The sequence below is a fragment of the Podarcis filfolensis genome, assembly GCF_964270895.1.
Source record: "Podarcis filfolensis genome assembly, chromosome: 11".
Classification (NCBI taxonomy): Eukaryota; Metazoa; Chordata; class Lepidosauria; order Squamata; family Lacertidae; genus Podarcis; species Podarcis filfolensis.
The window spans coordinates 13795426-13822618 of record NC_139613.1 but is presented as its reverse complement, the minus strand read 5'-3'; the positions used below and the strand labels follow the sequence as shown (position 1 = coordinate 13822618).

Sequence of the window (27193 nt, the reverse complement as noted above, 5' to 3'; positions counted from 1 at the left end):
TAAACAGAAAGCAATGGGTTTCACAGTGAAATCGCCGCTGTGTCAGTGCAGAACTCTAGGTGTTTTACACATACTGTTAACTATAGGAAATAATTTCTCACAGGTTTTATTTTTTTTTTAAAAAAATCAAAGTACGCCAAGGTTAGCATCACCATCTAGCAGGCTCCAATAGCTAGAGCTGAAGCAAAACTATTTAGTTTTTGTTGTGTCGAAAAATGCACACCTTTTCATCTATGTAAAGCACTTTGAGGGTGCTGGGTTTTTTTGAAACAAGCAAGTGGTGTAGAAATTTTATTAAATAAATACATTTTCCCCACCTTGCAATAATATTTGCTTAGTAAGTTGAATTGCCTTTATTTGATGTTATTCCCAATTACCCTCGCTGATGTCATCACATAGCTAAGTCTGATTGGCTATAGTATCATGATGTCATCCCAGTCACTATAGGATCATCCATGTGACTAATAAGGACTACTCTAATAAGGAAAAACAGCAAACACACACACACCCCAAAGGTGCATATGCTTGTAATTTAGATTTTATTTTCAGGAGAAGTTTCTTTCTTTTCTTTCTTTCTTTTTTTCGTATTCGGGAGAAATTTCAAACCTGGAAAAAATCACAACTTTTACCCTCCAAACTTAGAAAAGGGGGAATTTCCGACACAACTTTAATATACCACGTCTAATCACTGCAGAAGTAATCTGGATTGTTGCTGGTTTCTAATGAATTCTTCCAATCACCACTTAGAGGAAGGCTTGTATCTACTTAGAGCTGAGTGAAGCAATTCTCTCTTAGCATGACAACTAAGCCATCGGACACATAGATGTTACCTGCTGAACAGAGTCTCTATTTCTCGTGTAAAGGAAAAACTGGATACATTTAGTAGCACAATGAATGAGAACAATGTATACAAATAATTGAAAAGTGGTCCATAATTTATAAACAGTAGAACTTACGAAACGCCTACAAGCAGAAGAATCTACAAATCGTTTAAACTGACACATCTCCTTTTAGAAATCAGCTTAGTTCCACTGAAGTTAACAAGGCTAGGCAGATTTAATTGCTTATTTTTTTGCTCTTTGCTTTTTTTTTTTTTTTTTTGCTGTTTGTAGGGTACTTTTATTTCCTTTTTTAAACAACAACATGATCTTTTCTAGGTGATCTTTTGAGAGAAATAAATTATCTGCACATTACAAGACTGTGTTAGAAAACAAGTATTTACAAGATCTCGGATTTTGCCTTTTCCTTTACAGATAAAAGAATGGTAACAAAACCCTTACATGTTGTCACTGAAAAACACCCTCTATTTATAAGCAAACAAATTTTTATCAATAGGAAAGTTATCTACAAGGTAACCAACTTTTTCTAAGCCACCCAAAATATCCCTTCAGTTGCGATTCAATTGCTTAAATCCTCATTCTGAAGCCACCGGAAAATTAAAAATATGTAATTGTTCTCTCCTTGTCCCTTCCCCCACAAGGTGAAAAAAGGGTTGACAAATTGAATTTAAAGATCTTAATTCATTAAATATAAATTTCTTTTTTCCAGTCAGATAAGCTAGCTGCTTAAGTGATGTACAACCATCACTTAAAGGCAGAGAAAAATGAATTAAAACTAATCATTAGTTGCAAATAAAGGTTGCTAAATGAAGCTTGTTTTCAAATTGAGAAAGTGAATGAATGTGCAGATTAGAAGAGGCATGTAACAACGAGAGAGCAAGTTAGTTTAAAGAAAAAGAAAAAGAAAAAGGCCAAGTAGATAGAAACGGAGGTGAGAATACCTTCATTTACTAAGAAACAGGTATGTAAAGGAGCAGGGTCAGAGCCAGAGAGATCAGCTTCAGTGCTAGCAGAAACAGCAGGAGCAACTTGAGCAGGAAAGAAGAAATAAAGAGGAAAATGAAGACAGACGTTTCAGAAAACGGTTCGTATTACTAAAGAATGGGGAAAGGGGGAGAACCATAACTCTCTGGGACTACATTAGCAATTACTATACAAGAACCCTTCAAGAAGCGTTCTAGTGAGAGAGAAACAAGTCAATTATAGAACACAGGGTGAGACTTTGGTTACTTGGACTATACACCAAGAAATGTTAAATCAAGAAACTTGCATCAATCCCATTTTAAACAGCAGAGTGAGCACGTTAGGTAGGGAAATCCTGGTCACAGTTACACGTACTAACAGAAAGTCCACATTATGACAAGCAATATTGCGGCTTAAAATCACAAGGAATTATAAACTCAAAGAACCAGGATATAAATTACTATCCACATCACAACTGCACGAATAAAGCTTTACAGTTAAGACAAGTCTAATTTTGGATGTTTTGACCTTTGCAGATTGTTTTAAGGCCCGGCCGAATAAAACACCTTGAAAACTAATCTCTTTAGTACCCACACTAAGATTGATTTAGTGCGTACTGTCAACTACTTTCAGTGAGGAAGCCACTTTAAAAAGTTAATTGCTCAGAATAGTTTTTGCCAAATTAAAATTTCTGCCGTTTTACGATGGCCATTTTGTGAATTGTGGTGGAGTTCTTATTTTTTTTAATGTGAAGGCAGTCCAAAGGCAGCCATAAACTTTATAGTTTCGCTAATGCTCCATGAATCAAATTATCATATGAAAGGACAGGCAGACCGTATGGCACACACCATTCTACAACCAGAGGTCAATGTTAAGATTTAGAGGTCACTGGCTGACACTTCCTTCTCACAGAGAATTACCATATGTCATGCACAAGCATCTTCAAATTAATCCCTCTCCTTTATTCCATTGCAGAACAACAATGAGCTCAGGCTCCAGAACAGATTAAGCATTGTTTCCTGAATTGTATGTTTGGTTTTCATGCAGTGAACTTCTTTTGTCACTCTAAGACATCTGCATCAAAATTACTTCTTCTATGATTTCCACGCGAATGCATCACGATGGCACGCGCAACGCTGTAAACCAGCTAGCATGTATTACGTGTGAATTAAAAAATAATAATAACAGACAACCAGGATTGGGAAAGATCTTGAACTGATAAAAGCACAAGCTTTCCAAAAATACACCCAGACTCCAATTGTCAGAGTTTACAGTTCGATATTTAAGCTTCACTCCTTTGTGATGAGGGTGGGAGAAAGAGAACAGTCTCTCTGGCTGTCATTGTTTATATCAATCAGTGTAACTGAAAGTAACAACAGCTGGCTTGGTAGGCCAGCAGAACTGGGCGTTCGAGCAATCTGATAAAATACGCTGCATGAATTGATTGTGCTCAGCCACTGTCCATTGCATGTTAGCTGTGCTGCAATTAAGAAAGTTAAACTCACGGAAATGCACAACATGTCACAGGCACCAAGTCAAGCGATAGAAGGTTGATGAGAAAAACCTACAATGTGATAGCTAGGAGAAAGGTGGAACAAAAATCTAACGATTTCACGAATAAAAATCTTCTGGCTGTTACTGTTTATGATAAACTTTCCCCCATTTATTATCAGGGAAGAAGCAAGCAATTAACAGTAGATCTGATAGCATGAACTATAAATATGACAATAGCATTATGAACCACATTAATAGATGACCTATGAGGATGGTAATACCTGAAGGAGCGTTTCCACCCCCATCGTTCAGCCCAGAGACTGAGCTCCAGCTCTGATGGCCTTCTGGTAGTTCCCTCACTGTGAGAAGTAAGGTTACAGGGCACCAGGCAGAGGGCCTTCTCAGTAGTGGCACCCACCCTGTGGAACGCCCTCCCATCAAATGTCAAGGAAATAAACAACTATCTGACTTTTAGGAGGCATCTGAAGGCAGCCCTGTTTAGGGAAGTTTTTTATGTTTGAAGTTTTTTTCTGTTTTTAATGTTCTGTTGAAAGCCACCCAGAGTGGCTGGGAAAACCCAGCCAGATGGGCGGGGTAGAGTTTATTTTATTTTATTTTATTTTATTTTACTTTTTGAAAGGCCTCCCAGTGCACCATGATTTAGATGACACTACATTGTGAACATTAAAAAAAACAAACGTAAATGACATGCAACCTCACATTACAGTGGTACCTCAGGTTACATACGCTTCAGGTTACATACACTTCAGGTTACAGACTCCGCTAACCCAGAAATAGTACCTTGGGTTAAGAACTTTGCTTCAGGATGAGAACAGAAATTGTGCTCCGGCGGCACGGCAGCAGCAGGAAGCCCCATTAGCTAAAGTAGTGCTTCAGGTTAAGAACAGTTTCAGGTTCAGAACAGACCTCCGGAACGAATTAAGTACTTAACCCGAGGTACCACTGTATTTTTTTTTATAATGATATTTGTTCAGAATTTCATCAATACAAAAACAAAAACAAAACAGAAAAAATCAGAAAAATACAACAAAAAGTAAAACAAAAAGAAAAAACCAAAAAAAAAGAAAAATACAAATCTCAAATTTACAACTTTCCATTTGCTTATTTCTTGAACCTCCTCACACCTCCCTTTTTGTATTCTAGTTTAATTCGTTATTTCAGCAAATTCTTCCCATGTTTCTCAATTTTAATTTAAATTATTAATCTTCACAATCTATCTTATCAATTAATTCAACATTGCCTTTCCATCTTTTAATATAATCTGTTATTCAATTTACCTTAATCTTTTTAACCTTATCTTATCTTAAAAATCTTAAAATTTCAAAATTTACATCATATTCATTCATATCTCCTTTTCTGCTAAAGCCAGTTTAGTTCCTTTCCAGCATGTTCCCTAATATTTCATTAATGTTACACTAATTCCGAAATTAACAAAAGAATTTCCCTTGATATCTCTAGTTTTTATCCAACGTCCCTTCTTCCTGGTATCGGGTCATGTCAGTCCTTTCTGTTCGTTACATCGAGTCCATCAATCTGGTGTTCTTATGTCCGAGGCCCTTAAGTCTCTTCTTGGCCCCCTCTGCACATTTTCTTGTCCTTGTTTGTACTTGCGCACTTCTTTGTCTATTGTTAGCTTCTTGGGGAGTGGGTCTCCGGAGGGTTCCATCCAGTAATAATTTCCATTTTCCTTCATCAGGCAAGTCCCTTTCCCCCAGTCCCACTCCCTGTTGTCATCTTTGTAATCCAAAAAGTATTTATCCAAAAGATAGTTGTTCGCCTGTTTCATAGTCCCACTAGAGTTAAGAACTTCCTTAACTTCAAACACTTCCCAACACACTCCAAGTTCAATCAGTAACTTTTGTTCCTGCCGGACTTTGGATCTCTCCATTCGTGTTGTTTGAGGGAGAGTCACTGCCTCTTCCTTCTTCATCTGCCCTTGGACCTGCCTTATCAAACCAGATTCTTGAGTTGGTCGCTGTATAACTTCTTTATCCTTATTCCCTGTTAAATCATATTCACTCGCCACAGCGCTCATCAAATCCAATTTTTCATGCATCAAATTCATTTTTTCATGCAGCTGCTCCAGCAAGCCAAGGGCAGACACTAAGCCTTCCTTCCAACACATTTCTGCTCAAGGTCAAACGGCAGGTCCCACGATCCAAATCTTGCAGCTGTGAGCTACAACAACAAGCTGACAAGCTCCCTCTAGGGGACACAGTTTCTTTTTGTATCCATTTTTAAAATGTATCCAACAAAGGAAATTACTTTCGATTTCAAATCCTTTCGATTTTCAAATACTTTGTATCTTTAAGATACAGAAATGCAGAAGGTGGCGTTGAAGTTAATTTGTTTCTCTTCTTTTTTAATACTATCTGTCAAAGCACTCCACTTTCAATCAATGGACATCTCAAACAATTTCTGTCCCGACACCCCGTCCCCAGGTTTGGGATGATGGAAACTTAAATTGCTTTACTGTCCTCCTGCAGGATTAAACAGTCAAATTCCCCCCCCCCCTTTTCTCCTGCTTTCAAGGGGGGTTTTATTAGTTGTGGGTACAGGAAATTTCCAACTTTAAAGCAGTTTTCCAGGCTGTTAGTTTGCAAGGTCTTTGCTTCAGTCTATATACAAAAAGCGGAAGGCGGACTTCCTGTTTAAACCTTCCTGCTTGTGCCTAATTCATAAATTTTACAAATTTCTTGATCCAATTCTCCGTTTTTACTCACAGGTACTTGATTTAGAGTCCAAATCTCATCAGGAAAAAGTCAGCGCTCTCCGGCGATGGCTGCGCGGCTTCCCTCCATGGAAATAGCGATTGGTTTGCAGCACCGCGCTGCTCACCCCACTTCACTCCGGAGCCCCGAAAAGGGGTTTCCTCGTGAGCAGGGGAGGCGCTCTTGGTGCTCTGCCGAACCCCACGTTCCCAGGCTTCTCCGCCTGGGATTTCTAGCGGGCCCCCGCCTTCGCCGCGGCGGAAAGACCCAATTTCCACGGAGCCCGTTCCTCCGATCGGAGGAACTCCGCCATTCGTCGTTTGTGCTGACCCGGAAGTCCCCCGAGGTACCACTGTAGTGGACTTCTGCTTGCCTGACGTAACTCTTCTTCCCTGTTCCCTGTGCCATCCCCAAATCTGCTCTGGAGATGCTGAGGTGAGGAGCAGGGGAAGGGGAAGTCTCACCATACCAGAAGAAGCCCTTTTTGCTGACTAGCAGCTACCAATGCATGTCAGCCATAATGATTTACATACTTTACTGCACAGAAGACTCAAACTTCATCATAGCATCACATACAGTGAGATAGTGAAATATTTGCTTTCACATCCGTTCATTGCCCATTAAAAGCAAGACTGAAAGCTTTCATTCACTTGATTGCTCAGCTATTAAATGTGGCTTTAAAGGAGGCAAAAGTTTTTTTTCAGTTAATGAAATTTTATCTCTCCACTAATTTTCAAAAAGGAAAAAAAAACACTTAGGGGGAATTCATGGACACTTATTTGGGTTACTCTACAGACTTCCAGGGGGCTTTGTATTCAATTTCTAACTTTCTTCTCTCGCAAATCATTCACAACCAAGCTACCTTCCGGGGGGTGGGGCGTTATCTAATAATTGCATGTATGTATGTATTTCCCACCCATTTGACTGAGTTGCCCCAGCCATTCTGGGCGGTTTCCAACACATATGAAATCATCAAACATTAAAATCCTCCTGATACGGGGCTGCCTTCAGATGCCTTCTAAAAGTTGTGTAGTCATTTAACTCCTTGACTTCCAATGGGGACATCTACACTTGAGTTCAACATAAAGCAATGTGCTTGATTTATCGTGTTTTAAATATAGCGGCCATGAGAAGAGGATCAGATGCTAGGCAGGAGATCCCTCTGTCTTAGGTACAGCGCTATTAAGACGTATAGGAAGCACAGGGTGCTTTTCTTAATGGATTAACTACCTTCAAGAAATCAACACATTTTAATAAGGGTAATGATCTACTCATCAGGGAAGAAACATTTTCTAGAGGAAGTTCTAGAAATTACACACAGTTGCAGCCCCAGTTCTGCCGTGATGCCCTTTGGTTAAGCCAAAGTCGCAAAAGGTTTCCACTGCAACAGTGCTTTAGAAGACTGTGGGATCCAGTTGGGAAAACAAATTTATACTGCACTGTTAAACAAGACTATGTGCGGAACAAAGAGAGAGTAACAAAGGTGTTACAGAAAGGTAATAAGATGTCAATGGACACACGCTTCCTTTACCAGAAAGAAAATAAGGAGAATGTGGAATCCGACAAAGATTTCTGCTTGCACAACAGAACTTTATTCCCCTCTCCTTTCCCATGTGTCCTCTAAATATGTCTTAGGGGGTTCCCCCAACCCTTTGGAGCAGGTTTGTGGAGGTGAGGCACACATGAGGAGAGGTCAGGGAAGTCCCACTATGCAAGCAGACATCTTTGCACTGATGGGATGTGGTAGCTGAATACTGCCCCCAAGAGCCCAGATATTATTTGAGCCATACCCTTTCATGGGCTCCCTTGAGTCACACACAGGTTAATCTATCCACCTCTGAATACCAGAGATATACAGGATCACCAAGCATTAAAGAGAGGGGAGTAAAACAGAGTGGATCTAGAGATTCCCTCCCTCAGAACAACCACCGGGATTAACCTGAGTTGTAATTATGCTGATCCATCAGTTTAGGAACAGATTGCAAAACTGGACTGCAAGGCTCACGGCAACTGCAGGTTTCATATCAGTCCCTGCTGATGAACTGCCAGGAGATGAATCCAGGGTGAGTTCAAAGAATGGTGGATCAGATACATATGACCACCACCTTAACCTCCAGCAAGGTGCTTGGCTGTCAGCACAGGGTACCTGAAAAATGTTGCTGCTATGAACTCAAAAGATCATATGCACAAAGGAACCTTCGGTTTCATAAAACACCTGCAATTATCAGACCATCCTTTGCAATTATCAGACATTTCAGCTTAATTTAATCACTCAGAAAAAAAGAGAGAAAAGAACGTATCATTAAGACAATTCCACAGTCTGAGTGATATCTCCATTATCTCAAGGGCCTAGAGGTTACCTTGTTTAATCAGCCCCTGAGCTGTCGGACTGGCAACTGGAGCAGGAGTCTTCACTCTAGCAAGCTCAGGAGTCCCTGGTCTAGGTGGCCTACAAATAAAAAAAATTCAAGAATTGGTCTCTTCTATCAATACCCCAGATATCCTCTATCCCTTTTATTTTCTGGAAATTATAGCTCCCTTCTTTCCTTCCAATGGCTGGTTTAGTATCTTCTGTGGATATGGTGGTCAAGGAAGATGGAGAGGCTTACCTCAATTCTTATATAAATTTCTTCTTAGCTTCTACTTTATCCATGAAGTTTTATTTTTAAAACCAGACAAATAGTTGTCAAGTGCTGTAACCTGTACTGAGTCTAGACAGCGGCAACAACAAATCAAACATCATTTTATGAACCACCTCCTTAACAACGTAACTTTCACCTATTTGAAATGTCATAAAACATTTTAATCATTTGACGGAAACCTCACCAAAATGGTGTCCAGGTACAAATACCTAGAACTTCACTACTTTCAGCCAAGTTGGAATAACAATACAGGGTATAAGAAAGAATAGGAAAAACAGTCTGGCTCTGGGTTTATGAAGGCCAAGGTTTCCCAGACTTGGGTTTCCAGCTGCTTTTGGACTACAACTCCCATCATCCCTAGCTAGCAGGACCAGTGGTCAGGGGTGATGGGAACTGCAGATCAAAAACAGCTGGAGACCCAAGTCTAGGATGAAATTCAACAAAACACTGATCTAGCAATAAAGAAATCACAACTGTGTACTAAAGAAAGGTGGTTCGGAGCGAGACAGCAAAGGATGAAAGAGGTAAATTAAATAGGTTTGTTTATTTTTTTCTATAGGTACCTGACTGGTCCCTTCTTCATATGATCACCAATGAATGTTGCGTTCGTCATGCTCATCAAGGTGTTAGCCAAGGAGATAATGGAGAGGAGGTGCTGAGTAGTTACTGCGCGTGATATGCCGTATGTTCCTCTGATATGTCCCTCCGTGGGAGATACAGACTTTCCTACCGCTACATCAACGGAGGGCATCTTGCCTATGGGCTGATTGTATCCGGGAAGCATCAGCGACATGTGGCCTCCTCTCGAGAGCAAGCCAAAAGAGACGGAGCAGTGAGGTCTCAGCATCCCCAAGCGGTCGCTGCAAAGCTCATCTAGAACACCGTTCAAGCCCCAAGCATGAAGGCATGACATAAACAACTTGGCTGTGTCCATGGTTAGATTGTATTCTAAGAGGGTTAAGGGCTTAGATTTGCTGGACCGGTACTCTGGGTCGCTGTCTTCTCTCCTCTGCCTGGCTTCTTCGTCGTCCTCGTCCTCATCAAGGAGATGTTCTTTTATGTTCTCTTTGATTGTTTCTTTGACCTGCTGGAACAGGACCGCTGCTCGTTTGCCAGCCAGGAAGGAGCTCCCTTTGTCAGAACTACCAGATGCTTTCTGCAAATTCTCTGGGGAAATAAGGGCTGTATTAGGCCTGGAGGCTTCTTCAGTTAGCAGTTGAATAATCAGAGCTTCTACATCAAAGAAGAGCACATGGACATCTGGGTCTGTTAAGTTAGTCTTCAGGGCCTGAACCATCAGAGAGTTGTGAGAGTACTTAGGCAAATTTCCCTGCAATAAAACATGCAATAGTTATTTCTCTGGCTTATGCAGTACTCTGCAAAGAGTTTGCACAAAACATAACCTGGGTATCTTGGATAGGAGAAGAGTTGTGGCATTTGAAAGCAAGCAAACAATAAACTTGAAATGTGAATGATTTAAGATTACTATATGATTCCTTTAAAAAAAAAAAGAGTATAATTAAATGCAAAACACTCCAAAACAATATGTATAACGTGTTTTTGAAAAATATGCTGAGCAGTTTATTGTATTTTCCCATGCTTTTTTAAAAAAAACATTAGGAACCAGCATGCATCTGTTGGGTTATCCATGTGGTTTTACGTGATAGTAGCACTTGTACAAACTGTGTCCAAGTCTATCAAGGATCCCAAGAGAAGGGATAAATTAATTCATCCAAGAGAAACAGATACGTGTATGAAAAAGACAAAGGCGCGGACAGTTCCCCACCTTTTTTGGACATGTGTTGATAAACAGGTGTTTGCAGGACTCCGTTCACAGAAATAAAACATTGAAAAGCATTGTCTCCCACGGAGCCAGTCTACATTGGGAAGTCTAAAGAAGACTTACAGCACATTCCCATATATGTCCACTCAGAAGTCGAGGCCCCATTGAGCTCACAGGTAAAGTGTGAAATCAGATTATAACTGTAACAGGGTTTCTCCTTCTTCCCCACTTTGGAATGCATGATCACAGGGCAGTTGTTGAATTCATTGTTAAAATTACCAGTGCCACTTTAGACAGTAAATAATGAATTAGCACGCACAAACACACGCATCTTAAATACCCCCAGAGATTTATGTTTGGCACTAAATGGGATACGTAACTCTTTGTTGATTCTGTGCACACATTTTTAAGATCTGCTCCTTTGATGCTCAGTTCAGCCCCTAGAACAATATGCTGTCTTTGGCCATCAACCTGTACCTCTTCAAAGCCTCACCTTGCTAGTCAACAGCATGTGCATCCTTCCTTGGTCTGCCAAGGAAGTGAGGATGATGAAAGCAGACAATGCTAGAGTGCAAGCCGCATTCAATTTGTGCCAAATTAGGCTGATTTCAATACCAATCCCATTTGCGGGGGCTAAGTAGTGGAGGTCAATTTCAATCTCTGTTTCCACCACCATGCAAAACACATTTTCAGGCAGAGAAGGGGCTCACACCGTATGGGAAACCAAGTTGGTCTCCAGTGGTAGGCTGGAGTTGGGGAGAAGAAGACAATGCATCATCAGATTCTCCTAGCTATATTTTGTTTGATGAATTTCAATGTATCCTGTACAGAAATGTTGTGATGGTCTCTGTCAAGGTTATGATGCAGCCTTGAAAATCCTCTCTGTTCCTGCCCTTCTCAAGCCCTGCCTCAGATTGTAGCCAAGGGGCCACGTTTAAAATCCAAGCAGGGTAAGAAAGTGTAGAGCTTGACAGTTTTTAAAGCTTCAACTTCAGCACTTGTTCCCAAACCAGTATCTGTTCCCAAACCAGCCCCTAGAATTTTCACAAAGCTGTGTTTCTCCAGTCTGTACTCTAGAGCCTCTTCGCTTCCATTCTACGCATTTATTTATTTATACATACATACATACATACATAACAAAATTTATCTACAGTGGTACCATGGTTCTCAAACTTAATCAGTTCTGGAAGTCCATTCTACAACCAAAGTGTTACAAAACCAAGATGCGCTTTTCCACAGAAAGTAATGCAAAATGGATTAATACATTCCAGACTCTTAAAACAACCCCTAAAACAGCAATTTAACATGAATTTTACTATCTAATGAGACCATTGATCCATTAAATGAAAGCAATAAACAATGTACTGCAGTCACCCAGTACCTGAACTGGGTTCCACACAGTCACAAAAACTAAATAAAAAGAGCCACAAAAACAAAAACGCAAAATAGATAGCAAAACAGGCAGACCTCGACGTAACACTCAAAACGGAAGCGCAACACTCAAAGCGGAGCACGTTCAACTTCCAAAAAAAAGTTAGCAAACCAGATGTTTGAGTACCAAGGCGTCTGAGAACCAAGGTACCACTGTACTGCGTGATTTTAGCAAAACCTCTAAGCCGTTTAACAAGAAACCCAACGCTCTGCTCCTGACCTCAGCTGCACATTGCACGGCCAGTTCCTGTTTTCTAACAATTTATCTGCATGCGTGCGTTCCTCCTCCATCCCAAACAGTGGGTGTTTCCCCCTCCACACGAGCTTAACTGTTCATGCATGATCCACCTGCCCTGGCACGTTCATCACTCACTGCATGTTATCTATTCCTCACGCAAAAGGCTGAAAAGTGCAGCTGTGAAAGTGACAAGTCCCCCTTACACACACACCTCCGCAGGGAGCCTGCCGAAGACTCTTCACAGTAATGGTGAAATTGACAAAAGGCAAAACTCCTACAGAAGGGGGGGGGGATTTGAAACCCCCTATAATGAAGGAGCCTCTCTGGCGATAGCGGTGATGGAGAAAGCTCATCAGTTTCACCACTTCGGTTTGCAGCCTTTGCAGGTAATTCTCTGAACTCGAGCAAGATTTCCACAGAACCTGCCAGAAAGATTTCAAAGAGCAGCAGTGAAACTGACAATCTTGGAAGCTCGAGGCTGGAGAGGTGAAACTGACAAGAGGCTTCAACCCTCTTGTCAATTTCCCCTTTCACCTTCTCGCAGTGAAGGGACTTCTGGGAACTCGCCGAAAAGGCAAAGGGGTGTTTGTCAGCTAGACCGCTCTTCTCTGTAAACTACACAAATCTAAGAGCTTGTAACAAGCCGTTGATCGTCTCATCACATCTATTTTCATTTTTGTTTATTTTACACGCGGCAATGACAAGTTTACGCACCAAATCCAGCCACCAGTTTCTGTTTCTTAAGTTTACTTAGATAAGATTTAATTGGATAAAATGACAGTGAGGGTTTAATAAAAGCTGCTTGACAGTGGAACGTATTCCCTCGGGAGGTTGTGGACTCTCCTTCCTTGGAGGTTTTCAAGCAGAGCTTGGATGGCCGTCTGTCATGGATGCTTTAGCTGAGGTTCCTGCATTGCAGAGGGTTGGACTAGATGACTTACGGGGTACCTTCCAACTCTACAATTCTGTGATTCTATGAATATACCATAAGAAAGCCCTGTTGGATCAGATCAAATGCCCACCTACCAGTTCTCACAGTGACCAACCCTCACCATTGCAAAGGAGAACTGCCATTATCAAACCTTACCATGAAATGGGCCATCAATGGCAACTATACCATCCCATTTCATCCAAAATTGGGAAACGGTGATTTTGATTGTTTTAAAATTATTTGTATGAAATTTTTGAAATACAGGCAACTCCTGTTTTAGGTAAGAGCAATATGTGTGTGATCGTGCACGCACACGCACACACACACACAGCGCCAAACCCAGAAGTGACTTGGAAACATAATAAAATATGCCACTAAAAGGGCGGGGGCAGGGATGGGGCAGGGGCAGCACGAGACACAGTGGAGGCATAATGGGGTGTTTCAATTGCACACAATTTCACACAAGCACACAATGACCCGGGACACAACCCCCATGCAGTTTGAGGGATGCCTGCATAACATTTGACAAACTACGATTAACGATTTTTGAATGAGGCAGTATATGAAGCTAGAGTCTGGAGTTGGATTCATATTCTTTATTATATTTTTTATTATATTTGTATACCGCCCTTCATCCACAGACCTCAGAGCAGTTCCAAAGCAGTTAGCTAGTTCTGATTCATACAAAATGGAAGGCTATAGTTGACTCTGTGTGTGTGTGTTCACATGGCTCATACACAGGTCAGCTTATCAAGGCAAGACGCAATCATCCGAAACATTGATAAAAACCTGTTTCTTAAAGCAAGATGGAAGGCATAAATGGCTTAAGAAGCTACTTTTCTCTTAAAAATGTTCATCCATACAACAATATTATTTGTACCTGTAGCAAACCAGCTCTAATACGTTTAAAGGCAAAGTGCACATACACATTCTCTGCCATTTGAATTTGTTACCCTATTAAAATCATTTTGACACAAGGAATAAGGCAGCAAACTGGAATGCTAGAATTGGAAATATGATGGATTAGTCGAACCTGATAGCAATCCTAGTACTGGTCAGTTTCACATGTGTGGACTCACTGATTTTAAAACAAAAAAATTTTTTTCCTTCCAGTAGCACCTTAAAGACCAACTAAGTTAGTTCTTGGTATGAGCTTTCGTGTGCATGCACACTTCTTCAGATAACTTCAGGTATCTGAAGAAGTGTGCATGCACACGAAAGCTCATACCAAGAAATAACTTAGTTGGTCTTTAAGGTGCTACTGGAAGGAAAAAAATTTTTTTGTTTTGACTATGGCAGACCAACACGGCTACCTATCTGTCACTGATTTTAAACAGGGATAAAATCTATATAAAACCGGGGGATTGCAAAAACACAGAACTGCCCTGTTTTATGAATACCAACCATAAAGTCCATGGGGGAAAATATGTCTCTTAACAAAAAGTGGATCTCTGATGCCCTCTGCTGTCCTACTGTCAAACCTGATTAGAAAGCAAGGCAACCCTTTGTTCAAAAGAATACTACAGAACGTCTCAGTATATTTTCATAAATGGGCAACATAGTTCTAAAATGTTTGTGCCAGAATGCAATCACCACATCAGGTTAACATGAGCCTTAGCCCTTTGTTTGATAAAGTTAATATGAGTAGGAATTAGTATCACTACAGAAGATATCTATTAATTATTATCTTTTCAAATCTCTGTGGAAATGTCATCATGTAGTTAAATATTGGTATACATTCTTATTTGGGTATAGGAGACTGCTGGGGCTATTGTACATTGTGAGAAAAGGAAAAGGGAAATTCTTCATCAAAACAAAGACAAATACAAAATAAATGGATGTATGCATGTCCGTGCACCTGTTCATTATGAACACAAAGCACCAAAATCTTTCCCTGCGAAGCCTAATCCCTTGTGTCTATGAGATTTCCCCAGATACTGGCATAAACTATCAGGCCTACCTTCTTAACACTTAAGGACTACAACTTTTTATTAATAAATAAATAAAAATCCAAAACAGAGAAACCAAGAATAGGAATGCTGCACTCAGATCCAACCAATCAGGGGAAAGGCACAGGACCTCTGTCCAATGCTACCAGCCCTCACTGGATTCTGTGACCTTGCATTAGTCTGGCAGAGCAAGTAGGAAAGTGCTAGCACTGATTTCATTTTTTTAAAAAAGGATAACCATTGCTTTCATTGTTATTAGGCTATTACGTGTACAGGTGAAACTCAGAAAATTAGAATATCATGGAAAATTCATTTATTTCAGTAATTCTAATTTTCTGAGATTGTTAATTTGGGGTTCTCATCAGCTGTACACCATAATCATCACCATTATAACAAATAATGGCTTGACATATCTCGCTTTGCATGTCATGAGTCTATCTCATGTATTAGTTTCACCTTTTAAGTTGAATTACTAAAATAAATGAACTTTTCCAAGATATTCTAATTTTTCGAGTTTCACCTGTACATGTAATAGCCCAATAACAATGAAAGCATGGCTTATCCTTTTTTTAAAAAAATGATAGGATGCGGGTGGTGCTGTGGTCTAAACCACTGAGCTTTTTGGGCTCGCTGATCAGAAAGTTGGCAGTTCGAATCCCTGCGATGGGGTGAGCTCTGGTTGCTCAGTCCCAGCTCCTGCCAACCTAGCAGTTCGAAAGCACACCCAAAAGTGCAAGTACATAAATAGGTACCGCTCCGGCGGGAAGGTAAACGGTGTTCCCGTGCGCTGCTCTGGTTTCGGTGTTCCGTTGCGCCAGAAGCGGCTTAGTCATGCTGGCCACATGACCCGGAAAAACTGTCTGCGAACAAACGCTAGCTCCCTCAGCCAGTAAAGCGAGATGAGTGCCGCAACCCCAGAGTCGTCTGCGACTGGACTTAACTGTCAGGGGTCCTTTACCTTTATCTTTTTTTATACATGTAATAATTTTAAAACCCACAATGCAATATGAAAAACATAAAAGCAACTAAAAGCGCAGTAATTTTAAGTGCTTCTGCAGATCAAAAGGTTTTAACCCAGCGCTGAAAGGAATGTAGTGTTGTCACAGAGCCTGCCTCTCTTGCGCATTCCAAAGTTGGTGTGCCACCACAGAGAAGGCCCTCTGTCTGGTACATGCATAGTGTCAATAGATGAATCATGGAGAAGTGTTGCCTCTGATAATCTTAACGCTGAGGAAGATCAATATGGGAGATGACACTCCTTCAGGTATCTAGACCTCACGCCATTTACGCTAAAAAGGTAAGCATCAACACCATAATGTGGTCATAGGCAGAACTGATGTACTATGGTTCCGTCTGAATAAATCAGATCAGGTTCTGTGCCAGTTGAAGTCTCTGAACAGTTTTCAAGGGCAGTCCTGCACAGAATGCATCACAGCTTGAAATTTCAGCTTAGCGAAAAAAGGTACTGGCTTTGGGGAGGGAAAATATCTATTGTTTGAATTTTTTAATTAAAAGGTTTAACAGGCAAGGTCCATGTCACTACCTGATAGTAAAAATTCAAGGTGGAACTACAATAAACAGCCAGGAGATATTGGAATGTAGGATAATAAACAAGGGTAGAGGGGTGCGGGGAATGAGACAGGGAATTTGCTTGGTGCATTCTAAAGCATATAAAACTTCCTATACTATTTTAAAACAAGTAACTTTTTTATCTTAATATATCATCTATAATCTGCCTTACTAATAAAAAGCTTGCCTAAGGCAGCATATCAAATCACTTTCCAGTTTTAAATCTCATCTTCTGTATTTTTACTCTCTCATGTTAGGAAACCTTATTTCGAACACTGTAAAGATTTTGCCTGGGATTTTGCCTTTTGGAGTTGCATGACATTGTGCCATGAAGTCAATTTCCCGATATATATATATATGCATATGTGTGTGTGTGTGTGTGTGTGTGTGTGTGTGTGTATATATATATATATATATATATATATATCGTAATATTTATGAACAGTTTTCTCACTTTAAAATTGCCCATAAAACTAGCTATTAGGATCCTCCATCTACTCCCATCTACGACTGCTCCTTTACTGTAGCCAAAAGCCAAAAGCCAAAGCCATTAAGGGAAGTTCCTCTTGCCCAATCCCCCCCCCCCCCAAGAGATGAGAAATTTCTACACCACAGTAGCGAGACAAATCCCCCACTGCAAGGAAAGTGGCAAGGCTGATCCCTAGTGGCTCACTTGGAATGCATTTTTCATGAAGCTGTGATCCCTACATGCAAACCTTCTACTGCAATTGTTTTCCTTGTGAACTAAGGAACAGTAACAGTTGCAAGCCATATGTAGGACTCACTCTCAGATCCTGGCTTCAATCGCTATCACAAAGTACTTCTCAAAAGGGGCAGATGCGGCTGGAATATCTCTTTCCATACTTGAAAGTTTTCACATTATAGAAAGGGAGAAAAAACCAGAAAACACCATATATCAGGTAAAACACTTCAACCACGGGGTGGTAGTGGGAAGACGGACTGGGTTTGAAAGCACCTAGTACATAATTTAGAGGCCCATGCTTACAGCATCAATCGTTTCAGTGTAGAAACATTAAGTATTGCCATATATCCTCTTTTTCCAGGACACATCCTCTTTTTACAGTGGTACCTCTGGATGCGAACGGGATCCATTCCGGAGCCCCGTTCGCATCCTAAAGCAAATGCAACCCGCATCCGCGTGTCTTCGTGGGTCGGAATTTGCCGCTTCCGCGCATGCGCGTGACATCATTTTGAGCATCTGCGCATGCACGGGGGGTGAAACCCAGAAGTAACGCCTAGTAACGCCTAGCTGTTCATCAATGTACTTCCAGGTCGTCTCAGAGCGCAACCCGAAAAGGCTTAACCTGAAGCAACTTCAACCCGAAGTATGACTGTAATTGGTTGAGTCGTCATAGCGATCCACAGTTAAAAGTAGAAGTCAGCGAATGTGTCCTCTTTTTTGCTCTTCGAAATACAGCGACCCTAAAACACGAGCTGAGTACTGAACTCTCTAACTTCTCAAAACCTTAGTAGTTTTTCATTTCACCATTTCCAGGATACTCCCAAATCTTTAATCCATCAGACAAGAATGTTCAGTTATCACCTGTTTACTAGTCATTTCAGTGCTTGCTGTAACCGTCAAGTTAACGATTGATGATGGATACACTTTTCGTACTGCATTTTTAAAATTTGTTTTGTTGCTTCTTTTATTGCTTTTATGCTTTATTTCCTGTTAGAAGCTGCCTTGAGCCTTGGAAAGCAAGGTACAAAAGATGGGGCCAAACAAAAGTGAGAATGTGCAGGCTCTTGGAGAAGAATTCACATGCCATACCGGGCTAAGCCAAAGTTTGGGCAAGTATGCTATCTGTACCCAGACTCATGGTTAATCTCTCTCCCCACTAACCACAAGCATAGCCAAAGACGGTGTAGGCAACACTGGATCAATGGTCTGACTGAGTATATGGCAGCCTCCTTTGTTCCCAGAAAACATTCCTCCACACACATCCAGATAGGGATTTATGATTGCTACCATGCACAGAGGGCTATGTGCCCCTTCACTTCCTCCCGCATAAATGAATGGCAACCAGTGGTGCTGTTATCGGTGGAGCTCTGGGCAGACGTTCAGAGCCCCACAACCACCTCAGGCCACTTTTCAAATCTCCTCCTCAGAGCTGCAGCTGGCCGAGGAGTCTGGCCATGGCAGCCGGCCACCACACATTCTGCTACTGCAAAGGAAGCACAAGCCAAGGACAAGGAGGACAGCAAGCCCAGATGGTCCCAGGCCAATTCTGTCTCCTCTTCAGTCACTTCACTGAAGCCAAAGGAGTAGGATGTGGCTGGGATGCTGCCAAGTCCTTTGTGAGCACCATCTTATGGATTCCTTGCAATACACAGGGCCTCCCTCAACACACAACCTGTCCTGACAGCAGATATTTCGCTAGCATGTGTATTAACAAGACGCAACCAAGGCTTACTTTGTCAGCTGAATCGGAGGCCAGGAGGTTTGTGGCAAGAGTCTGGAGCTTCTGATGGGCCATGTTTTTCAGTGCCGCAAGGCTACGTCGAGTCATGGCCTGTTTTAAGTTGACAGCAGGATGACTGAGGGAATCGACTGCGGCTGGCACAGCCTCGTCACAGGCATTCAGGATCTCCACGGCTGTTATTCCCATAACGCAGCGATCAAGAGCACCTTAAGAAGATAGAAAGGGGCGAGGGGCGAACTGGCTGTAGTTAAAATGCATTCAAAACATTGCAAAGGTATATTGAAGTTAATGGAATGGGAGCAGCTAGGCTGTACAGAGCCAAAATTTCACAAGACAAGCAAAGTTAGAGTTGTTAGCTTTCCTTCTCTTGTGAAGTTTTGGCTCAGTATGGGCTAGATGTTCAGCAATGCACTTCCCGTGATTTTCTTGCAAGACAGCATACTTTGTAAACTACACTATGAAGAATGAGCTCTAGGCAATTTTGTGCTTGCTCAAAACTCTTGAATTAGTATTACAATTCTTTCAGAGCCAATTTTGGAGGGCACAGTGGCAAACTGGGGAGCAGAGGAGGAAGTCTCATTGCATAAGCAGAAACCCTTTGGGTGACAGAACTCATTAGTTGAATCCCACCAAAAATTACTAACAATTTATCTTCTATAATAAAAGCAGAAAGGCAACAAAATGGGACAAGTCAGCCATTTCCCCTTTTATCATGCATTTCATAGCCAAATAACCCCTAATTCACTGCAGCGTTGCATATATGTTTCCCGAAGTAGATTTATTTGGCAGGATAATGCGCAAGTAATAACCTTTCCAAAATTTAAAATTGGATGGAGCTGCTGAGCTACCTTCTACATTGCTAAAGGGTACGCCTGAAATTATTAAGTCCCTTCTTACACAGTTTCTCTTACCAGTATCCATCTGCCAGACATACACAGAGCCATCTGAACAGCCCACAACTAGGTAGTCATCTGATGGTCTCCACTTGATGACTTGAATAGGAAAGAGGTGCCGGGAAGCTAACATGATACACTTTTTCTCCCGTAAGCTCAGAAGTCCTACTGAGTGGTCACTGGCAACAGAGCAAACACAGTGCTGGACTCTCGACTGAAAAGGAGGAAATAATATTTTTCAATTGTCATATATCTTTTAGCTGCAAATCCACTGGATCTTAAAAACAATGTACTTGTCATTTATTTAGTCGGTAAGCCATCAGATGCAAGAAGCTGGGTATCATGGGAACCCCTTGAATGTTTGAGCAGGAGAGAGACGCACATGAATCCCAAATACTGTACAGTTGAAATCCGAACTACTTCTGTTTAAAAGCCATTGCACTGCGCACTGGCTTAAGCTCTGTCCTCTTGCTCTGGATAGTCTCCTCAGTGTAGATGTTTAACTTAACCCAGAACCAGTTCTCCCTCAGTCAAATCCTATCCAACTCCCTATCTCTCATCTCAAATCAAGCCCTCTCTCTTAACGTGAACCGTAGCCCTATCTAACTCTCTCCCTCAAAAACTTCCCCTTTTTATCCTCCCTCCCTAAGTGCTGCTCCTCCCCCTTCTGTAACTCACTGACTTTGTAGCCAATCAGCAATGGGCTCCAGCGCTCTGGTGTAATTGGGGGGGGGGGGGCGCTGCGCCACCAGACTCTGGTCTGGCTCTGCTGTCTAGCATGCAGGCATGGACCAACTTACACTGCAGTTTTCCGGAGGGACCAAAAGTTGTGTGATCTCCCCACCGTGCACACAGAAGATGTGTTTCATTTCTCCAGAAAAGATGTCCCAGATAATGACGGAAAAATCCACGCCGCCTGACACCAGGTATCTTTGGTCATAACGAGTGGAGACTTGGTGGGGATACAGCAAGCAGGTGACTTTGTTCCGATGGCCACGCAGAGTTCTGTGGGGCGGCCAACCTAAACAGTTAGGCAGGAGACACAAAAACCACAACATGCAATGGGTATGAAAGTCATTTTAAGGATTTCAGTATTAGAAAAACAAATGCATAGCAGCAGGCCCATGATAATTACTACTGATAACCCAAAACAGTGAGAGATGGACCATAAAGAAGGCTGATCGCCGAAGAATTGATGCTTTTGAATTATGGTGTTGAAGGAGACTCTTGAGAGTCCCATGGACTGCAAGAAGATCAAACCTATCCATTCTTAAGGAAATCAGCCCTGAGTGCTCACTGGAAGGACAGATCGTGAAGCTGAGGCTCCAATACTTTGGCCACCTCATGAGAAGAGAAGACTCCCTGGAAAAGACCCTGATGTTGGGAAAGATTGAGGGCACAAGGAGAAGGGGACGACAGAGGATGAGATGGTTGGATAGTGTTCTCGAAGCTACAAACATGAGTTTGACCAAACTGCGGGAGGCAGTGGAAGACAGGAGCTCCTGGCGTGCTCTGGTCCATGGGGTCACGAAGAGTTGGACATGACTAAACGACTAGGCAAACCCAAAACAAACTGTTGTCACATCCACTCAGCGAAACACACACCCATAATAGACCTTTTTATGGTCCATTTAGGGAGTCTTTGGGTGGTTTTACCAGCCGAGTTGCAAACTGCACTCCAATGCTCTGCATTTGTAAATGCAACGTTTAGATCTTCCACTTTCTAGAGCACAGTAACATAATTCAGAAGTGGGACCAAAAGCACTCACATCTATCATTTGATTTTGAAAGTAAGTGCCTGTGTTTGTTTAACTATTTTAACAGATGCAGGAAGACCCCCCTAAGCCAGAAGAACCACTATATCGCAATGCCCTCTTCAAATACCAGTAGAGGAAATAAAATGCTTCAACACCACATTTCAAGGCACACTTTTAACGATTGCTCACACACCCCTTCTGCGCACGTGCTCATCTTGCAGGAGCTGAACGATAGCAGTTTGAGTTGCTGGTACAATAATAATGCTTCCATCTTCACGGCCACAAACCAGGCGTCCGTGCGCAGGGATATATACACTTGCCGTCACTTTAAGCGGCTCATCGCTATTGGGCATGAAGCTCAGCTGATCTATAATTCCAGCCGGACGAGGAGCAAGTTTGGTGAACGCTTCTTGCAGGGAAGTGGAAGTTGTCACTTTCAATCCTGCTTTTAAGAACAAACAAAGGAATAAAACGAAACGCTCAGAATAAAGTGCTGTAGAAGTACAAGTGTTCTCAATGTTTTTCAGTTAAGCGAACTCTTACAAAACTGTGTTTGGAAACGGCCCCTGCCTGGTTGTCCACAGCAAGGATCACATATTGGTGACAAATCTGGGAAACCACCGTATTTTTCGCTCTATAAGACGCATCCGACCATAAGACGCACCTAGTTTTAGAGAAGGAGGCTTCGGGCAGCTATCCCTGAAGCCAGGAGAGCAAGAGGGATCGGTGCACACCAATCCGTCTTGCTCTCCTAGCTTAAGCGAACGCTGCGCAGCCTGCATTCACTCCATAAGACGCAAACACATTTCCCCTTACTTTTTAGGAGGGGAAAAGTGCATCTTATAGAGCGAGAAATACGGTATTCATGAACTGGGGCTTCTTCCTTTCTATGATGCTGTTGGTTACCAATATTGGTATGTACACTAGTAAAAAAATTTCCAGGTTAGCCGTGTTTGTGGGATTATTTTGAAGATTTAGAAAAATCACAACAAACAATATTGTAATAATCAGAGTGGACCTATTTGGTTGTACCTAGAGATGGGAAGGCCTGGAAAAAACCCCAGAAAAAATGGGGGGAAACCCAGATTTTTTCCATAGCCAAAATTGGAAAAGAAGTGTGTGGAATATTTAAACTATATCAAATTGTTTGGTGTTTTTTGTTTTTGTTTTTTAGTTTTTTTTCTGGAAAAAAACAGCATTGGGAAAAACTGGAAAAAACCTGGGTCCCCCCCCCAAAAAATTTTTTCCAGTTTTTCCCCAGGCCTTCCTATCTCTAATGTACCCAATGAAGTCATCCCGTTAGCACAAGGACTTCTGCCTGTGCAAGAGGATTTCCTTTCCCCTCCCAACACAACACACCTGCCCAATCTACTCCAGAGGGTTGCAGGGAAACCTGAAACACACACACACAAATATATCACCCCCACCACACTTTTAGAGAGAGATGCTGGTTAGGGAAAGTGGGAGGCAGAACACTGCGATCTACGATTACAATTGTGCTCCGATTAAATAAATCTTAATCAAATCATTTGGAATTTAATCTATTAAATCTGCATACATTTGTACACGAAAATACAACTGTGAAGAAAAAGGCACATTATTTTAGATGACTGCAAAAGTCATCGCGGACACTATCCTGCTATATGCCTTTCCTTTCGCACACCAATAGAATGCCTCTTCCGATATGTTTTTGCAAAGAGCTCCCCTATTAAGAATAAGGTGGGTTTTTTAAAACAACTCCTCCTCTATGGCCTGATTAATTGGAGTGACCTTTTTAAATCAAGCTATCCATCTATAACTTAATCTAACCTATAAAACAGGCTAAATATTGCAGACCCAAGTTCATACTAACATTAGATTACCATGAAAGGGAGGGCTGCTTTTTTAATCTTGAAAATTCAGAACTCATTGTTACACCTCAGAAAGGCTTATTAGAATAAAGTTTAATTATTTTTTCATCTAATTGCCTTTCTCATGTATGCTACTTTATTCTCACCATGCCTGCCTGCATGTATTACACTTGACAGATTTCTTACTTTGCACATCTAATGAAGAATACTTATTTTCAATAGGAGTGATTTTCAAATAACATCTCACAAGAGATTATGTTCATGCCAGAATCTTCCTTTTTTCAGGTCTGAAGTGTCGCAAGACATTACAACTGCCTAAACACAGCCATTCTTTTACAGCCTGGTTTTTATGAATTGCTTTGTAACTGAAACAGAGAGGATGAGCGATTAAACTGTGTGCAGGGGAATCTAGCGACAGACTCCCACAGGGATGGCGACAATGCATGCCGAAGCTTTTCCAGGATTTTTAGAGACTTGCTAGATTTTACAGAAATGAGCACTAGTCTTATACAGTGGTACCTCGGGTTACATACACTTCAGGTTACATACGCTTCATGTTACAGACTCCACTAACCCAGAAATAGTGCTTCAGGTTAAGAATTTTGCTTCAGGATGAGAACAGAAATTGTGCTCCGGCGGTGTGGCGGCAGCAGGAGGCCCCATTAGCCAAAGTGGTGCTTCAGGTGAAGAACAGTTTCAGGTTAAGAACGGACCTCCAAAGCGAATTAAGTACTTAACCCGAGGTACCACTGTAAAGGGAAACGTCTGCGCTGAAGATGAGTGCAAAAGTTAATTGAGAAGTAGCTACCTTCTGTCCCACTTGGATGGTCAAGCGAATTTGGGATACTCCAAATGCTGAGCCTCCCTGAGGAGTCTCCCTGAATAAGCAGTTTGTGAAAGCACTCTCTGCGGCCGTAGAAGAACCGAGTCACAGGAGGGCAGATTAATAACTGCAAAAAAAAAAAAAAGGAAAGAGGCATCAGTGTGATCTCAGAGAAAAGGGAAGAAGCAGAAGGCAACCTTGAGCATCAGAATCCCAGTTTTACACAGCTCTTGGTGAATACATGGAGGTCTCAGCTTTGATCCTCACCATCTGCAGTTAAACAATTTAATGTAGAATGGGTTGGGGAAAGCCACACCTGAGCGCTTAGATTGGAGTTTCCAAAACTTGCAGCTATAGCTGGTTTTTTGGACTACAACTCCCATCATTCCTAGCTAGCAGGACCAGTGGTCAGGGATGGTGGGAATTGTAGTACAAAAACAGTTTGGGGAAACCCTGGCTTAGACAGACCCTTCCAGTCATAAGAGACTTGAGGCTGGGAAAGTCAGTTTCAATATGTTCACTGCAAGACTGTCCACACAGCATTTAATTAACAAGCCCCCTTGCTGTGAACACTGCAGCAACCCAAATAAAGTCTTACCTGCTTATCTGATTTCTCCACTGCTCTGTCCACGACACAGTGGAGTTGAGGGGGATTTAGATTTTCAACAACTTTTCCAACATCACTGCGAAATGAATCACTAGCTGGCAAGCAACTGCGGAGGAGAGCCACACATTCACATATAAAGACGGCAAAACATAATAAGCTTAATCTCACAGCTTCAGTGTACATGTATTGGTCGCAGGCTACACAGCTAGGTATGAGCTGAGGCTCCTTCATTTGCTTCAGAAGCTAGTTTGACCTACTAGGTCAACATCAACAGCTCAGAGGTGGAATGGTCTGTAGAACCTCCTCCAGGTTCTTATACAGTACTTATTTAACCGGCCACTTCTCGCACAGAATGCTTGTCCCTGTCATTTTATGCCAAAAGAATCCACAGAGGCAAATCACATAGTGTTGCATCCAATTGTGTTCCTCCAGCAGAGGCTTCAAAGAGCTAAAGAGTGGTGGGTAGGGAGATGTATTTTTTACAAATTCCTCCCTCTCTCTTGCAGCCCTCCTTGCCAATTACTAAACTGTTCTCAAACAGTTCCCCCAACCCTTTAGAATACATGTGGGAAGGCATAGGGGAAAACCAGGAAAAATACCTCCTTCCCTACTTCTGTTAACAGAAGACTCCACTGAATCAGAAAGCCTTATCTTGGCAAGGGGGTATAACTGAGAGCAGTCCGTATGTTTTACTGAGCAAGGCAGAGCCTTCACGAATGCAAACATATGGACAGGATGAACTTCTTGCGTCTTTTAGCCTTTTAATTGTAAATTCCATTTACATTCAACCTTCATTTAGCATTGCAGAGGAAAGCGTGTCCAGTTATGCTTCCCCGCCCATCCCACATGCAAAGAGTTTGAAACCATTTTAGAACCATAGTTCCCCATAATTTCCAAAGTGAGGGAACTGTGGTTTTTCCCATCCACAATTTAGTTTAAAGAGCCCAAGATCCGACCATGCTTTGGTATTGTTTGTTAAAATCAACTATTTTTGTTCTAAACCAATAGCATGGAGGAAAGTCTCTTTAAATCATGGGTAGGCAAACTAAGGCCCGGGGGCCGGATCTGGCCCAATCGCCTCCTAAATCTGGCCCATGGATGGTCTGGGAATCAGCGTGTTTTTACATGAATAGAATGTGTCCTTTTATTTAAAATGCATCTCTGGGTTATTTGTGGGGCCTGCCTGGTGTTTTTACATGAGTAGAATGTGTGCTTTTATTTAAAATGCATCTCTGGGTTATTTGTGGGGCATAGGAATTCGTTCATTTATTTTTTTCAAAATATATTCCGGCCCCCCACAAGGTCTGAGGGACAGTGGACCAGCCCCCTGCTGAAAAAGTTTGCTGACCCCTGCTTTAAATGAAACGTTTAAAAGTGAAAACCTTTGTCCCTGTATACCTGGCTGGCAGTTTATATATAAGACTTTGACCATCTTCTGTCCATATGATTACTTTGTCCGCTGATACAAAATCGCCACCTGTCCATGTCTGTCCATTCTCACTGGGGACTGAGCATAACAGGGAATAATCACCAGCATCAAACACCTAAAGAAAATAATCACATAACAAAAACCCATCACTGTATCATAAATTCTGCCCTGTAGTTGGATAGTTGAGAACTCAGCAACTCCCTGTACTTTTTAGATACAAAGGGAACAAATTAAACATGCATCCCCTAAATATAGCATGAACTGTAATTGACTCCAGCTGATCTTACTAGTAACTAAAAGAAATATTTTGTTTGTTAAAAGATCTATATCCCATCTTTCCATTTAAAGACAAACTGCCCAAGACAGCACACATCTTTAAGATACAAATTATCTTAAAAACACTAGATAAAAAAAGGTCACAGTCAATGGAGAGACATAAATAAAGGGATTTGTAAAACTTTTCGGCTCAGTGGGTCAAAAGCCTGGTGGAAAATGAATGTTTTAGCTTTGTGTCTGAAAGCCATCAGAGAAGGTACAAGAGGAACTCCCTACATAGGAGACAAAGGACTGCAAATATTGTATAATCCATACTAGAAGCAATTCTTTCCCCTTTTCCTTTTTGTTAAGAAAAAAAACCTGGGAAAGCAAAGGTCATACTGGGTATCTTAGTAATTCTATTAAAGTAGGGATGGTTAACTTTCCTTCACCGGTCTTGAAAGAACTACACTGGCTCCCAGTACATTTCCGAGCACAATTCAAAGTGTTGGTGCTGACCTTTAAAGCCCTAAACGGCCTCGGTCCAGTATACCTGAAGGAGCG

General features: G+C 41.6%; 1 protein-coding gene across 8 annotated transcripts in view; it reads right to left on the bottom strand.

Annotated features, from left to right (window-relative positions):
* WDR7 (WD repeat domain 7) overlaps nucleotides 1–27193 on the bottom strand; it is a 217179-nt gene that overhangs the window by 164897 nt on the left and 25089 nt on the right. For 2 of the 8 annotated variants that reach the window (XM_083575496.1, XM_083575500.1), the window contains 10 exons: nucleotides 26344–26489; nucleotides 24937–25051; nucleotides 24324–24465; nucleotides 21859–22110; nucleotides 20709–20929; nucleotides 19927–20122; nucleotides 19007–19221; nucleotides 9234–10000; nucleotides 8389–8477; nucleotides 1781–1867 (listed from right to left, as the gene is read on the bottom strand). In XM_083575496.1, the coding sequence (XP_083431622.1) occupies nucleotides 1781–1867; nucleotides 8389–8477; nucleotides 9234–10000; nucleotides 19007–19221; nucleotides 19927–20122; nucleotides 20709–20929; nucleotides 21859–22110; nucleotides 24324–24465; nucleotides 24937–25051; nucleotides 26344–26489 (2230 nt within the window). The remainder of the gene's footprint in view (nucleotides 1–1780; nucleotides 1868–8388; nucleotides 8478–9233; nucleotides 10001–19006; nucleotides 19222–19926; nucleotides 20123–20708; nucleotides 20930–21858; nucleotides 22111–24323; nucleotides 24466–24936; nucleotides 25052–26343; nucleotides 26490–27193) is intronic. The other 6 variants (XM_083575497.1, XM_083575501.1, XM_083575498.1 and 3 more) reach the window with 3 other exon arrangements.